The sequence below is a fragment of the Sinohyriopsis cumingii genome, chromosome 4 (genome assembly GCF_028554795.1).
Source record: "Sinohyriopsis cumingii isolate HCF-2022 chromosome 4, ASM2855479v2, whole genome shotgun sequence".
Taxonomy (NCBI): domain Eukaryota; kingdom Metazoa; phylum Mollusca; class Bivalvia; order Unionida; family Unionidae; genus Sinohyriopsis; species Sinohyriopsis cumingii.
The window spans coordinates 109,353,877-109,370,882 of record NC_142964.1 but is presented as its reverse complement, the minus strand read 5'-3'; the positions used below and the strand labels follow the sequence as shown (position 1 = coordinate 109,370,882).

Here is a 17,006-nt window from a genome sequence, read left to right as displayed (position 1 = left end):
CGCTGACACTTTTCAACATCATGGACGAGAGGATATCGGACAAAAGAAGGACTTGTCCGAGAAACTCTCCAACTTAAGTATACACAATCACAAACCTTAGTCTTATGCCCATTGTGAAACCTATTTTCTATATTAACTGGCTAAACAAGACATATTTGAACCACTTTCAAGGGCATCTCTGTCTCACCCTTCATATAAGACTTACTTGCTCATGGTGTAAGCGACGGCAGGCAGAATTAGCGAAATACACGCCTTATCAGCAGATCCAGATTACGTGTAGTTCTGACAAGACGGGTCAGATTTACTCATGATGGCATTCTCTTTCATCGCCAAGAACCGACTTCCTTCCACGGGTAACCAGAATTTCGTCATGAAACCTCTGTCTAGTCTGGACGCATCAGTTCGGTCTTTCAAATGGTACCTTAACAGAACAGAGTGTTTGCGTCGGGGGAGATCATGCCATTTTCTACTTGTTATAAAACGACAGGAATATATAGCAAAACAGACTATCTCGTCCTGGAATAAGTGGGTTATTTGCTCTGGATATAAAGAAATAACCCCAGCTTAAACGAATTTATTTCGTATATTTCGGCTGACAAGGTTAGAGCAGTTGCCACCAGAGTAGCAATCGTCCCACTGTTCACTAACCGACATCATTCACGCTGTGGGATGGAGGTCGCAGCTCACATTCCCTCGCTTTTATCTCCGAGATCTGTCATCCCAAAGAGCTCAGTTCGATCTGGTTGGACCTATATCTGCAGCTCAACAATACGCGCTTCCAAGTCGATCGACAGCTTCTTAAGACGTGGCTTCACGACTTCCGCTGGATTTGCGGTCAGAAATTTTTCCCCATCTGAAGCTGCACCACGAAAGATGGAGTCCCCTCCAGTGTGGTTACCGAGAGGCTGCCTCGCATACCTTAAGGGACCGAAGATGGTATCTCCGTGGTTAAGGAGATGTACCTCCCTCTGCCTCTTACCTATTCTTCTAAGGTATTATGACTGGGTTTCGCATTTATTGAAGAAACCAGTTTTTCCTTGTAAAATGTGTTTCTTCGAGAATGCTTACCCAAACATAATACCCATACACCCTCCCGCATTTACATACATAGAGAGCGTGCCTTCCGCTCCAGTAGTAACTGACATGTTCTTAAGCTTTGCCGCCAAGTCTCCACGATCACTCTGCCCGACCTCCACATAGGTCGGCAGGCAACTTTTGCTCCCTGTAGCTAAAAGTAGCATCTGGGAGGACGGGAGGTGCGAGATAATAGTATTTCTCCTAAGGTGTTATAATTGGGTAAGTATTCTCGAAGAAAAATATTTAATCGGAAAAATTGCTTTTTTAATACCGAAATCCATTGATCAAGTAGTGTGTGTGTGAGAGAGAGAGGGGGGTGTATGTATGTGCGTCTGTTTGTGTGTGTGTTTGCGTGTGTCTTTATGTGTGTGAGAGAGATATGTATATGCGTCTGTGTGTGTTTGTTTGTGTGTGTGTGTGTGTGTGTGTGTGTGAGAGAGAGAGAGAGAGAGAGAGAGAGAGAGAGAGAGAGAAAGGTTAGAGACTTAAAAAATAATTATCACAAAACCATATTATTATTATTTGGAACCAATATTTTTCATGTGCCCGTTTCCATCAATTCAATAACTCACCGACTCACTAATAAGTATATTTCTTGTATAACATACTATCTACCATGAATTGATTTTTAAAAACTCATTACATTTATTCTTTCTAACTTGACTGTAATATTGCAGACGTATATTTTGGGATAAAAAGTTGTAAAAATACTCAAATATTACCTTCTTTAAATCAAATCTTTATTTACAGAGGACAACTCAAATAAATCCTGTTTTGGTCTTTTTTTTTTTGTCTCCATTGGTCCATATGTATTTCGTATTTTTCAAGAAAATTCAATGTAGAGGCAATAAATACATAATTTTTGTTGTCTCATTGTCGAGTTGTGTTACAAATATTAACAATTATAGGAATAACACTCACAGCTATATAGATAGATATTTTGGTTGTAACCATTTTAAAATAATTTTTTTTTTTTTTGGGGGGGGGGGGGGAGCTGTAGCCGACCAGAAAATTTGTTTTCAATGTACCTGAAGATGATTTTTTAAACAGATATAAACAATATATTTATTTTTCTGAATATCGGAGTCAGAATATTTTCTTCAAGCTATTTGGGGGCCGGAAACTCTTCTCCAAAAGTCTCACATCTTACTTCATGAAGCTCTTAGAACAGTTCGATAATGTGCGAGATCCACGCACAATAATGATGCGATGTTGTGTCTGATTGACTTTTGCCTAGAACCACTCTCTAGGCTATATTTCTGATTAGATTTTGATGAAACATTTAATGTAGGCTTATGTGATCAAAATCTCACATGAGTTCGATAATGCCCCAAGGATATAAAGGAGGTGATTTAGCATCTGATTGGCATAACTTGTAACCATTTTAGAAATTGTGTTTTTGTCCCTTCAAAATCCGAGTTTGAGTAAACTTTGTAAATGGACTTAAGTCATCAAGATGTTCAATGAGTTTAAATGAGGAAGATCTACCCATAATAACGATACGTAGTTCCAAACAGTCCTTAAAACGTATGCAAGATAATCAGTGCTTTTTCTTTAAAGCACCCGTCTTCTCCCTAGTGGAAACCAAAGGAAATAAGCCACGATACTGATTTATAAGAATCACAAGTTTATGTTACACAGAGATCTCACACCTGCAAAGCATTATGGAAGTTAGAAAAATAAATTTTAATATAAGATAAGTAAATTTCAATAGAACAAGGGAAATATCCTTATAAAATAAGAAATAATATATAATAGTTTTGCAGATTAATTAATTGTCTTTTTTCTTCTTCAGCTACTGATTTTGTTTCAATACCTAATACTGATTTTTGTCCAAGAAAAACATATTGCTTGTAAGATCTAAATATATGTTTATACATTGTTTTTTGCTGAGAATTATTTCTAACATCTTCGGCACATTTTGGAATTCCAAAATATTTTCAAGCAAGTTTGTTATATGTGTGGGAAGCATTTTGACTTTTGCTAGTCTTGCCATGTTAAAGTGCCTGAACCGTCGGATATTTGTTTTTGGTCACGTAGATGCTTACCTTACGTTCACCGCTGGATATATTAACTTTTTCATTCAGATAATGAGTGAAGAGGCTAATTTTATTTTGGTGGTGCTGGTATATATCCTTATCTATAAATTTTGAGTTGTAGAATGCCAAGTCGTGTGGTCTAATGGATGTGCCATATTTAAATATATTCAGTATTCAAATTTGTTGTAACAGGTGCTCCGCTTCGAAACACATGACGAAAGAAGTCGGTTCTCCAACTTGATGGACCAGTTATTTCTTGCCATTTCTATTGCAACACAAAGCCGATCCCTGGTGGAGAACTATATTTTGAGAAACTGCAAAACAAAGAAAATGCGCCAAGAACAGTTGGATAAGTTCTTCAGAATTATATTCATGCAGGTAGGAATTGAGTTACATAATTATGTTTGTGAAGGTAGGAACTGAGTTGCAGGATTTTCCTTTTAAGACGATTTTAGAACAATCTTTTCATCTGCATTTGTGGTTATGCTTCATACAAGGTGTTATGAAAAAATGTACAATAAATTGTGAAGGCGTACGTTCAAGAAATATATTTCATTTCACAGGAAGAATATGAACTAACTATTGCATCGAAGAATAATTTATTTATTTGAATAAATTAGGATCATAATAGAATTCCTTTGGATAAATCACTCCATTGACGAAATATAATACAGTTTTTTGTGGAGTGAAATATTATAGAATCTCGCCAAGAAAATGGTGTATTCCTTCGATGGTAAAAAGCAGCTGTTTGTAATATTAAGCAGGCACAGTAAGTGTAATCTCATCACTGTACTTGACCCACGCATATATGATGCCAAGTACGGAACGTGCTAGGACATGGCGATGCTAGACCAGTCATTTAATTTTTCATTTTTATGATATGTTGAAAATCACTAAATGTTACTGGACCAGTCAGACAAAAATAAACTTTATTAAATAGTGTCGTCAACTAAAATTTGTCCAGGTAAATAGACCTGAAATACTCTCTTTATATTTTGGCTCCTCGGCGACCAAGCTAGTGAGATATAATATTATTGCCACGTACGAATGCGAGATTAATTACTCTTTACTAGAACATGGCTCTTTACTAGAACATGGCATTATTTCGTATAAAAGAGGGTTTGATGATTTTGATTATCCATCGTAAAATCTGTTTTCAGAAGCTGAATATACAACAACTCTTGCTAAATGCTTTGATATTTTGATGGTGTTTCACACAGTGGAACTTCTCTATTGTCATGCCAAGTTCTTGAGTTGAACAACTTTTATGTCTTTATGCAAGGGGAGATAATTAACACGCCGGATATGACGTGGAATGAGCGAATTACAACCTAATTAGGAGAAAAAAACCTTTGTAAAAGAAACAAAAATAAACACGCTTATGTGAAACAGATGGTATGCCAGTTGAAATCATGAAGAAAGGCGACACCAGAACAGTATTAGCAAGCATTACTATAGCAACACGAGGAATGGGTGTATCTCTCAAATTTTTTTTAAATCTTAGTAATCTTCAATATTTCGGAAAAATGTCCAAAACTAAAACTGTTACTATATGATAAGACAACTTGGGAAAAATTCGATAATAACTGCCGTCTTAACATAGAAAAATATAGCAAAGATGGTATGAAGATAAGGTCAAAGCATTAGAAATCTACTTTGCATCACTCCTTGCGGGGTCAACTCTACGTTATATTGGTCTAATGATTGTTAATTTCATTTGTGAATTTATTCCTAGACGTGATTTCAAAACGCCCAAACAAATTGGTATAATACCAGGATGTATTAATGTTGCAATGACTTCGTGTCTGCAGACGCTAGAAGATGTCAGTACAAACACGAGCGATGAAAATGAATCTGGGTATTCGAACCTGCCACAAACACAGTTGACAATCACGGAATTTGCCGAAGTTTTCGGGATGAAACCAGATTCCCTGTTCGTCCAACAGATGTTCCTCTTGGCAGACGCAGACCGGTCAGGCTTGGTGTCCTTCAGAGAGTTTATGAACGTATTCTTACTTCTTTCTTCAGGTAAGAGAGAGAGAGAGAGAGAGAGAGAGAGAGAGAGAGAGAGAGAGAGAGGAGCTATGGATAGAAAAACTAATATTCTTTGAAGCGTGTATATGTTCTGGTATCATATTCTTGATTGAATTGAAAAGATTTCTAAGATAAATAAACGCGACTAAAGGCCATGTTGTATGGTCGTTTCAAGTATCAGCATGTTTATTCTACACGTAACAATGTCTTGAGCGTGTTTCTTTTTTCCAAGTTACAAGGTCAGTCGATAGATATATGGATATTTGTTTGCAGTTATATGTGCATTGGAATGGCATCCAAGTGCGTTTTGTTTCTTTCTTTTGTTTTTCAAAGTAACGAGGATGACGGAAAAAATAAGAAACCTACACCAATACGAAACTAATATTCATGGACTTTACAGATAGGTTTCTATTTTTTGATCTAAAGATAAATTTGCTGATCGTTCTATCAGTGATTTCATTTTGTTTTTACTCCATATCTCCTTGATCAAATTATGTGCCACATGTATACGTTTAGGAGGAATATGTTTTAACTACCATGATTTGTATCTTACAAATTATCAGCTGTACACTGAAAGTGAAGTATGGTTTGAGTAATGTTGCATACGTGTTCATATGACTAGCTAAATTAACGTGATTCTGATCTTGAAGTGTATATTTTAATCTTTAATTTATTCTGTGCTGGATTTTCACGAAAACAAAAGCGACTTTTTTTTTACTCTCAGCTCGCCATTAATACAATTTTAGATGTAAAGAAAGAAAGTCTCACCGCCCGTACTACTTTTATTGTAGATGACGTCGATCAAAAGGTTCAGTTCCTGTTTAACATGTATCAGAAGGAAGGAAAACTCAAGTTGGACGATGTTCAACAAATGACAAGGTGGATTTAACAGATTTGCAGATTGTTAACATTGATGTACATGAAAGGACTAGTATAAACATGCAAATTTGTCTTTATCATATACATATATTTAGGTTTGGTAGAGAAGTGTTTTCGCTATTCGGAAGTAATCTTTTTAAAAAGGATATTCATTAAATTTTGCAATGAAATTATTAGTTTAGTTAAGCGACAGGGTGGAATGAAGAGAGTAAGTTATTGGGAGCCGAAAATCTACCTCCAATTCTCCATTCCCCCCCCCCTTCTACCCGAAACGAAAAAATGGTCAACCTCCTGATTTGTTAACGCCTTTTCGTGACACCAGGCATGATAAAAAGTGCTAATTTTGGAAGAGCGCATACGCTCCCCCCCCCCCCTTCAGTATATCCATTCCACTCCACCCTCAGTGCGCTCGTCTCCGTATCTATATATATTCTTTTTCACGGCTGATTCATAACCGCATGTAATTACACCCCTGGATATACAGTAGTGAAATCGTAAAATGCGTGTACTGCGGCTGTTGAGATCTCGTAGTAAGTAATGACATTCCTGATGAGCGCTTTTTCATAACCGATCTGAAAATTGGTCTTGAGACGGATTCGAAATAGAAAGCTCTTGACCACCACGGTCAGCAACCATTTGATGTGTCATACGCTTGCAGCGGTTTGTACTACCTGTCTTAAATCTCTAGTTTGTCCACCGTAAAAGCAGCCCATTTTATTGTCCTCCGAAAGCTAGATTTGGTAAGTTTCTTGTAGAAAACGATGACATACCATATCAAGATCAGTAAGCACGTGACCATAGACCTGAGCCATGCAATGGGAACTCAGCCACGGTCGTTACGAGTATCCTTGTTTTCTTATTTATTTCTTAAAGTGGCGGCTAAACCACGAAGGAATCACTCGGTAACAGCCGAAATCAAAGTCTCAAGTGCGTTGGTATGAAAATCCCCTGATGTTTTGAGATAGTGGTTGGTTAATAGCAACACGTGTCATCCCATTGCAGAGGTGGGTATACTGTTCTGTGCATGGTGCACACTCTTCCATTACCAAAAAGCAGCTTAGGTAGTTGGCTGATATGTCAAGGCTCTATGCCTAAGACATATCGTAGCCACAAAGGTGGCTCCAGTGACCACTCTGTCTAAAATCCACTCATGCCAGCTGAATGTCTTGAAGCATTGCAGTATGCGTGGGCTTCCATTTGTTTTGCTCTCGGGCTGCTGAAGCCTGACTTAAGACTTTGGTGGCCAACTCTTCAGCTGCAGAAGTGAACCTTATGCATGCTTTGATAATCTGCATTTGCTTCTCTCTAGTTCTAAAGCACCGATTGTCAACCAGCTTAAACTATTAAAAATGGGCAGTGCCGGATTACCAAATACGCAGATTATGCACCGGCCTATGAGGCCCCACGCCTTTTAGGGGCCCCGCGACAACAGATATACAAATAATATAGATTAAACGTATTAGGAGATAATTTGCGAGGGTGGCCCCAAGATTTCGACTGCCTAAGGGCCTCCACAGGCTTTAATCCGGCACTGAGAATAGGACCCAGGGTAAGGCAACGATTAAGAACCCAAATTCCCATCGACTCACCTTCCGTAGCTCTCTGAATAACGCTACAGACGTCGGCCTGAATAATCTCAGCTGGACAGAATAGACGAAATTCTGTGTTGTCTCAAGTCAGACCGGACCACCTACTATCGGTCGAGTTTCTCCCAGAGTTGCTGCAGTCCTATACGACTCTTGGGATAAGGGGGTGGAATGGGGTGGTAGTACACAACTCAATTTTTTAAACTTGTCACGCAAATCACGTGCTTGTTGTCCATATTAAATTATAAATGAACATATCTGAGCTTATAAATTTGTAACAAGTTAAGAATATTATCACACTTTTATCATTTAGATGCTGCATTGCTTGTAGTTCACAATAACTATGCAATGCCTTCGTTTTCTATTGCAATCTCCTCTTCGTATGTCTTGTTCAATTGAACCACCATAGCCCACACATATTTTGGGGTCTGACATTGTTCCTTTCGCGTACTTCCAGCACGGATAGACCATGCATCTTTTATACTGTAACATGTGTGTACCACCGTATTTATTCACTTAAGTCTCCAAACAATATAACAACTTATCCTATTTCTGTAAATTAATTTTTTATGTAAGAAAAGTTGTTGTTGTTGTTGTTGTAGGGTTTAACGCCATTTTTCAACACAAGATAGGCTATACATGGCGGCCAGTATAAATGGCAAAGGAAGAACCCGGGAAAAGTCCAGAAAGAACCATCAATCCATGAGAAGCTACAGGCATGCTTTCTCACATACCCACACTGGCCGAACCCGAGACTCGAACCCACGCAGACAGGTAAGATGGCAATGATCCGTAACGGTGAGCGCTTTAGACCAGTCGGCCACTCGGTCACTCGGGGCCACCTGTAAGAAAAGTAACAACACTATAAAGACGCAGGACACCGAGGCGGTTTGGCCACTCCTATGGGGTCCCCAATGATGAACACATTTTTACGCCTAAATTTAGTTTTACAGAAAATGGAAGATGGCTGTGTAAAGGTCCCAAGAAGGGTTGGGGGTTATGCGGAATGGGGTGCTTGAGGTGGGGGGTGGGTGGGTGATAATTGGATGTGGTTGGTCAGGCCAACTATTTTAGTTTTAAACTTATGCTTGCGGAGTTTATTTCATCAAACGTCTTTAAAATCGTTTTGTTTCGATTATAGCAGATTGTGGGACACCGTATTTGGATTAGGCAGATAACAGATGCAAAACATTTAATTGACATTATTAAACAATAATGACAAATAAGGGACATAACAAGTATTTAATCACATAACAAGTATTTAATCAAGAAAGTTAGTTTCATCTAATATAATTACCTGCTAAAAAGTAATTAAAAAGCAACCCCACCAAAGAATCAACAAAAAAAGGAAAACATAGTCGTAATAGAAACAGTTGAAGTAGTACCTGTAAAGAAGAGAGCTACAAGTACATATTGATATTTAAGAAAAGCACACGTGAAAACAGTACCCGTTACAGTAGCCCTGCCATGCTTAAATCAAATCTATTTCACAAGTTTTAGTTTTTTACTTAATTTCCATTTTTCACACTTATTTTTGCAGGTCGCTGCTTGAACTTTCCGATTCCAATGTGAACGATCGGAAAGTTTCTGAGTTTGTGGCATCAGTATATGAAATAGCTGGCATAAATCACGGAGATCAATTAACATTAGAAAACTTTAAAAAAGTATTTCGGTATGATGAGTATCGAAAAACAGTAGAAAGGACTTCGCTAGAACTAGAAGGTAAAATGTTTGTCCTCCATGTTTTCCTAATTTATATTTGCCATTAGTTGGTAATGGCAGAAATCAACGGCGTGGTGTAATGAAGATAAATATGTAAGGTCATGGTATTTTAAGATGTCATAAAATATTGTCGAAACACGAGGCTAATTGTTTGTGCGATAACTTTGGCACACCAAGGGAACCCAAACTTCGCTAGCCAAAGTTCCGATAGGTTAACATTTTTACAACTTGGCGGGTCGATCAGATATTTCAGTTCCTCGGGTCTTTGAATTTCATTGGATGTAGCGGCAAGCCACCACATGAAAATCAGCTTGTTCTGAACACTGAACACTATTCCTGCATGATCGATACAAGAGGATCATACAACTGAAATGGACTCATAAATAAGCAATTTTCCACTGCAGGTCCATATTTGCACAAACATATCCTTTCGTCAAATGCACCTGTAATGGCTTCGCTCCGGTAGGTAGTCATACTTTCTATGTTAAACTTAGAAAGTATCCCGTTGAAGTAATTTGCCTCCACCATTTTCGGCCGATGTACAATGCACCTCGGTTACACTCTGTTAGTTAGTTGGCATTACATACTAAGGAAGGCATCTCATACAATCAAATAAGTGTCGCTAGGACAAAGCAAAGAAATATCTGATCAACCCGCCAAGGTATAGATAGGTTAACATTACTGAACCTTGGCTAACGAAGATGCGGGAGCAATCGTTGTACCTACCATTAACCTTTTAAAAGTCTTTTGTGTTCATTATCGTAATCTTCACATCATATTACATAATTGATTCGCATGCAAAATAATCGATATTTTACGATAACTATTTTCAAATATCACTATTTAATAAATTTACATTAACTTCAAAGTCATGGAAACCTTCCTAGATTTTATGCTGCTTGTATGCTCAAGAGTTTTTTTTCTTCTCCTTTTTATATCTTTTGTCGTTACTCTGTAAAGATACAGGACTGGGACTACCTACGGTGAGACCTACTCAGAAGTCAGACAAGTTAGCGGCTAAGCAGTCCACGTTGGTTAGGGCGTACAGGTAAACAATTTTCAAAGTTTGCGTGCATCTAATTTTGATTCTTTTAGCATTTTTAATGAACCGTGATTAAACATAGTAACATGCTCGTGCAAGCTGGTTTCCGTTTGATAAAGATTATGACATGAATAGCATCGTAGAGATTTAAAAAAGTAAAAATATGCAAGATAAGGCTCAGTTGAGTACTAGACTTTCATTCACGTGCTGATTTTCACTTTATTCACGTTCTTGACATTATGAAGATTCTGCTGCGCAAAACAAAATTATGTCATAACTCCTGCTCCTGCGTAGAACGTCAGGTAAAAATAGGGGTATTATCGATCATGGCTCAGCATATTTAAGGACGCACAATTAAACCAGAAGAGATGGAGAATGCAATAGCAACACAGATCTCATAAAAGACGACTTACCATTTAATTTGCAATTTGAGTTTTAAGTAGGCCAGCATCACTACGTTTTTATGTCAATTTATTTGCTGAAGAATCGGTGTGCGAATCTTGAGTTTCATGATGGTAGCTATTTTTATATTCTTTTTGTAACTAAGAACCTAGAAAAATATACTTCACCCATTCGCTGTGGGGCAAATACTCAAAAGTTATTTTTCTTTTGTAGGCTTCAATTTATTAAAACACAGCTTATTAAGAATTATGGACGCGGCGATACCGGTTACAATGAACAAAGTTAAACTTTAAGATAGTGATTATTGGGTTTAAAGGATTTGGTACTGATTATAAGATTCATCATTTGCTAAAACCTTTCAACCAGGGCAATGTAGAAGAAACAAAGTTAGTATGAAAATAAAGCAATCGTGAGTACTAAATCAAGGAATTCGGAAAGGAACACTTTACATAGAACCCTTGTATGATCCAACCAGCAGTCGCGAGTACTAAATCCAGCAATTCGGAAAGGAACACACTTTACAAAGATCCCTTGTATGATCCAACCATGAATAACACAAATTAATAACAAAACAACCACTTTGCATGTGTCCAAATAAGAAAATGGTTATATTTTAATTCTTTCTTCGTCGGATACACTGTTCTTATTGTGAACAATTAACCTGTGAAGTCAAGTGTAAACTTTACCGTTTCATATTGATGCTAGGTAAGTACAACACGACACTTTCTCCCGCGTTTTGTGCATAGTCCTGCTTGATAGGGTTAGATATTACGGCCTTGTCTGTATGCAAGGGTAGATAATTAACACGCCGGATATGACGTTGATTGTCATATTTCTCAGTTTCTTTAAAGCTACTTGTTATTATCTAACAATACCGAGTTTACTGGAGAAATTCTAATAACATGTTTAGAAATATCTATTTGTTTATGTGTCCATCACAAATACTAAACTGCAAAAGGAATTAATTTCGAGTCTCCATAGGCTAATGGCAGGCAGCCTACTTCACGACTAGTAGTCAACTTTTTTAAATGGAAGTTTTTTCTATATTGAGCAAGGGACAGTTCTGCACAGAAATATGATGCCTCCTCAACTTGCATAACATAAAAATTCAATAAAACAATAGATTACGTTAGTTAGGTTATAAAGGTTCATATTGTTGGATTTGGATTGCTATAATAAATTAAACATCCATATATGATTCGTTTGACCTGACAAGTCTATACAAGGTAATAGCAAAATAAGTCTATACACCTCAGCCATAACTAAGCAAACGCATTTGTCATTTATGTGGGTCATGTTGAAAGCAAAATGACGTCTACGGTGCAAATGCAGGCCCCTTTCTCCACACGTGATACTTTGGAAGACAAAACAATGTATACTAAACAACTTAATGCATAGTTGACATCCAGGTCGTTTCTTTTAGAGAGTTTACTTAATATGAACCCAAGGTATCTACTTCTACAGGCAGCAAGCTCTACTTCCTACGAATCGACTGTTGAATTTTACAGTCCGGATAATGTTAGTTTCAAGAAAAACACAAGTTCAACACGCCGAATTTTCAATACAATGTTAATACTTACCGTTGTTTTACATATTTATTATACATATTGTATGTGCAATTCGCTTTTTAAGCTTTGGACGTAACCGAAGGCCGACATTGCGGCGGCAGGTCTCAGCTACTGCACACGACACGCTTCTGCACACGACGACTGGCACGGTTCACATCGCCGAGTTGAAGCAACCACAATCGGTCGCAGAAGAAAAACTGCTGAAAGTGGTTCGATTTTTGGAAACCTACAGGTTACAGGTCTTCTGGATGACTATTTATTCTCTTGTATTATGTGGCATGTTTCTACTACGTGTATATTGTAAGTATTTATTGCGTTGTCTGTTTAAAACAAAATCAAGTGGTAAACTTTATTTTGAAATAAATTTTGACAAGTTCGCTTCTTTATTTATGGAAAATATCAAACGTCTGTCCAGAACCGATTTTCAATACACATTTCCAATTAGTTCATGCATTTTTTCATTTGTAACATGCAAAGTACGTGCATACTATTTGTGATATAAAAACAAATACTAAGGTATACGAGCGACGTCAGAAGTGAATGTGGAAGAAACAAATTGGCAGAGGTAATATGTATCAACTTTGTTTGATTTCAAAGTTTTTTTTTTAAAATACTTTTTTCTTGCTAAAAAAAAGATTTCCATTTGGCAAATTTAAATTAACCGGATAATTACGTCTTATTTAAAAATATACATCATTATTTACACTTGCTGTTTTTAAGCATAAATGTTTCAGATTTTTCCGTCCAATCGGAGCACACTGGTGTACGTGGCATAGCTGGTTATGGCATTGCATGTACCAGAGCCGCGGCTACTGCTATGTCCTTTACTTATTCAACATTACTTCTAACCATGTGCCGCAACAGCATCACCAGACTCAGGGAAACCTTCCTCAACATATTCATTCCCTTTGATTCACTTCATTCCATGCATAAAATATCAGCGCTACTGGCACTTTTTTTCACAGGTTGGTTTACATTAAGATTGACTCTTTCTTAGATTTCTTTCCTTCAATAGAAAGTCGTTGGTTCTCCTCCACGTTTTATATCAGTCTTTGATTTTTCAAGACGAAACTAAGCTAGCCTTAATCTTACACTACACATTGTTTATTTAATTTATGACTTGAAATATATAAATACGACCAATTTGCAAGTGCAAAATTATAGCTTGCATTAAAATCAATGAAGATCTCATCGAATGAATACGGTTGCCTAGAGCAAGACGGGTCTGATTAATCATCAAATTAGATACAGATTTTGATGTGCTTAGATATTCTTCTGTTACATATCTCATTCTTATTTTTCCAGGCGTACACTCCATTGGTCACGCATTCAATTTTTATCACATATCAACCCAGCCAACGTCCGATATCTTCTGCTTCTTCAAAGAATACTTCTTATCGTATGTAATGGTTTACCTGCTTTACGATTCCTCCGTCCACATCTTTCTCTCTCTTTCGCTATGGCACTTTTTATATTTTAAATATATGTACCTATATATGAAATTTTAACCAGGAAGATGACGCTCTGTTTCCTCGAAAGGGTGTAAGAAGTTGTAAAACAAACAATTTCGACTTTAAATTTGTTACCCAATCATAATAAATTAGGAGAACTATTCCTACCTGGCAAATCCAGCCCTCCTAAATACTACTTTTATCTAACCCGAGCTAAAAGTTGGACGACCTAAGTGGCAGTAGGGCAGAGTTATCACCCTTCAGGTGTAGGGCTTGGCAGCAAAGTCTACGAATACACAAGTTAGTTCTGCTCGTGTCAATAAGCACGATGTCGTCACAAGATCTCTCTCAAAAGCCATAATCTACGTGGAAGATATAACATTACATGTTGGAATATGTTTTCACTTCTAAGGAAATATACAAATATACTCGATGTATACATCCAACTTTTTCTCTTCCTGTGCCGAAATATTCTGCTTTGCGATTGGCTAACACTTGGTCGTCACATATTTAGGCTCTTGCACGGGAGCCTAAGATACGTAATATTAAGTACGGGCTATAATTATTTTATCTACGAGCAAGTCTCTAGCGCTTATAAAATCTCCTAATATATGTGTAATGCCATTACTAACGGGTACATATCGATGAGTTTTAATTCCAAGGTATTCGTAGCGTCCGGACGCCAGTTTCAGTGTTTTTACTTCTACAAGCAGTGGGCTTTTCTCCTACAGATAATTGCGTCATATTGGATATTGTCGCACCTACTTCATAAATAGTGTCTGGACGCCTACTTCCGTATTTTTACTTCTAAAGGCGGTCTGTGAGCTTTTTTCCTACATGTAATTGCTTCATTTTGGATATTGTCACACCTATTTAGTAATTATCTATAACGGGGCCTCAGTTCCTCTAATGTTGGGCTTTTTATGTCAAATATAGACACGTGTGTACATATCAGTACTGCTTCTGCTCTGGTCGGACAAGCACAGGTAAGCGCTCTCTACGTGGTTTACTCAGTCGCGTCTCACTCGGACAAGGGAGATAAATCAATTTATCCTTCGGCCACGAAGTGGCGAATATTGTCACGCACTGAAACAGCTCCGGCACACAGGTCATTGCAATTGGACTCAAGATTTTGGCAACTAGTTCTACCTTACGCCGTCAGGGTTCAACGTGATTCCTATTGCAGTACAGCGAGGGACAGAGCTAACAAACAGCCAAGCTCCCTCTCACTCAACAGACATACGAAGAGGTAACATGGATCAAACATCCCGTTTGCCTCCGCAACTGATGACCCTAACGATATCCTCCCCACTTGGATGGACTATTTCCGTTGAGATCGGCCTATGCAATAGACTAGGGATCATGAATGACAAAAACATCAACATTAAGTGCAGAATCACTAACAGCCCGGCTTCCAGTACGTCCAAACTGACCTTTGTAGACATGTGCAGGGACCAGTCCTCAAACAACCTCGAGATACTCATTCGGCACGAATCCACATATAGTTTCTCACTCTTAAAAGATGTCGCTTCGCAATTTCACTGCACTCTGCCACGAGAAGAGCCTCTTTACTGAGCGACTGTCTCAAAGTCACGGTTTCCAATCCATGGCGTTGTAAGAGTTTAGTGTGCGGCACACCTCATCTCTCTGAGCCAATTAAGTCTCAAGCATTATATGGATCCTTAGCCTCACTCAGCAGCCAAGACGATGTTGCTTGTTCTCCAGTGCTGTCATCTATTCTACACTATGCTATAGCATGTGAAGATTCAGCCTTCCGAGTCTCCATTGAGGACGTTTTCTACCTTAGACCCCTTAAGTTGTGTCCTCTTCTTCCCTGTCCATCAGCAACCTAGACAAGAGCTCCAGCATATGTTAATCTTACAACGGAATGGAAGAGTCCGACTTCAATTACTTCAGCAGTCTGGGAGAGTTACAGCTGTACTGACCGCCTGAATCATCAGTTTGTCGGCGGCGGCTCCTTTGCCACACACCAGTCTTTCATTTGGGAACCTAAGCAGTTGAAAGTGATATCGCCGCTTTGGGAATGACAGAGACACACTCCATAGACGTGGACCAGATGGCTGTTGATGATACTTGGAAGTGCGCAAAGTAATTGCCATGGTTTTGATGTTGTACTTTCGTCTTTATGGCTATCATCAAACAGGCGAAACATAGCTTATCTTCTCCCACCTTTTGAATACCTCAGGGCATGCATGAGAGTTGGTCTCAAGAATGGCCTGAGTACTGAATAGAGCCGCTCTCCTCACTATGGCTAATGCCTCAGCTTCAGCTACAAATTCACAATTGGCAAAACGCAACGTAGTCATTTCTGATTGCACTTTCGTGAAGGACCACCCTAAGGCCAAACTACGAGCACAGATTTTATCCTGAAACCTTCTGTTTAACGTCCAGATTGAAGAAGTCCGCAAACAAGCCACCAAGGAGACCAACTTCCCTCCCTCCTTCCCATAACCACAACATCGATACAGGAATAATACGGGAAATCAACAAAACGACCCAGGGACCACTCATTGGATACAAAGCTCTCAAACCATCCTATCGAAGATTCACCCAGCCAAAGTCATAGTTCTCGCATACAAAGCGGTTATAGCACCAAAAGAGTCCTATCATTTGCTTCAGACTTGGCTTGGTCCCACAGGCACTCTGCATCTAGTCATTGACCTAAGCGCCCTCAATCAATTCATTCACGCCGTTTATGAGGGAAACATCGCCGTCGGTGTGGACTTCAAATGTGCATACCTTCATATCCCTATTTCAAGATTCACAAGACGTTCCTGCGATTCACCAACAACATCGTATACCAATTCAGGGTACTCTCATTAGGGCTCATGTGTCTGATGAATCTCTTTCGAACCATTTTTATGGCGGCAACATCAGGTTACCTGGACGAGATCCTGCAGAAACACTAGTGAGTTAAATCTAACAAGACATGATATCCCTTATTATCAATCTGGACTTCTCGTCAACAAGGAAAGATCTGATCTAGTTCCATCTCAACATTTGGTTCACCTTGGTATAGAGTTTACACAGGCAACATATTTCGTCAAGATCAGACTTTGAAATATAGCACGTTTAATTTCAAGGAACTCTGTATCTACCAGTACAACCGCTCAAGATTACAGTCTGTATCGATGCAAATACGGAAGACTGGGGATCCCAACTATTACCATCCATTCAGGAAGCCA

At 38.4% G+C, this 17,006-nt stretch overlaps 1 protein-coding gene across 3 annotated transcripts in view; it reads left to right on the top strand.

The window, feature by feature from the left end:
• Positions 1-17,006, top strand: part of LOC149801862 (dual oxidase 2-like) — a 66,756-nt gene that overhangs the window by 38,723 nt on the left and 11,027 nt on the right. For all 3 annotated transcript variants that reach the window (XM_089956232.1, XM_089956233.1, XM_089956231.1), the window contains exons 17-24: positions 3,309-3,494; positions 4,928-5,144; positions 5,942-6,029; positions 9,156-9,337; positions 10,298-10,385; positions 12,414-12,649; positions 13,084-13,314; positions 13,655-13,748. In XM_089956232.1, coding sequence (XP_089812358.1) covers positions 3,309-3,494; positions 4,928-5,144; positions 5,942-6,029; positions 9,156-9,337; positions 10,298-10,385; positions 12,414-12,649; positions 13,084-13,314; positions 13,655-13,748 — 1,322 coding nt within the window. The remainder of the gene's footprint in view (positions 1-3,308; positions 3,495-4,927; positions 5,145-5,941; positions 6,030-9,155; positions 9,338-10,297; positions 10,386-12,413; positions 12,650-13,083; positions 13,315-13,654; positions 13,749-17,006) is intronic.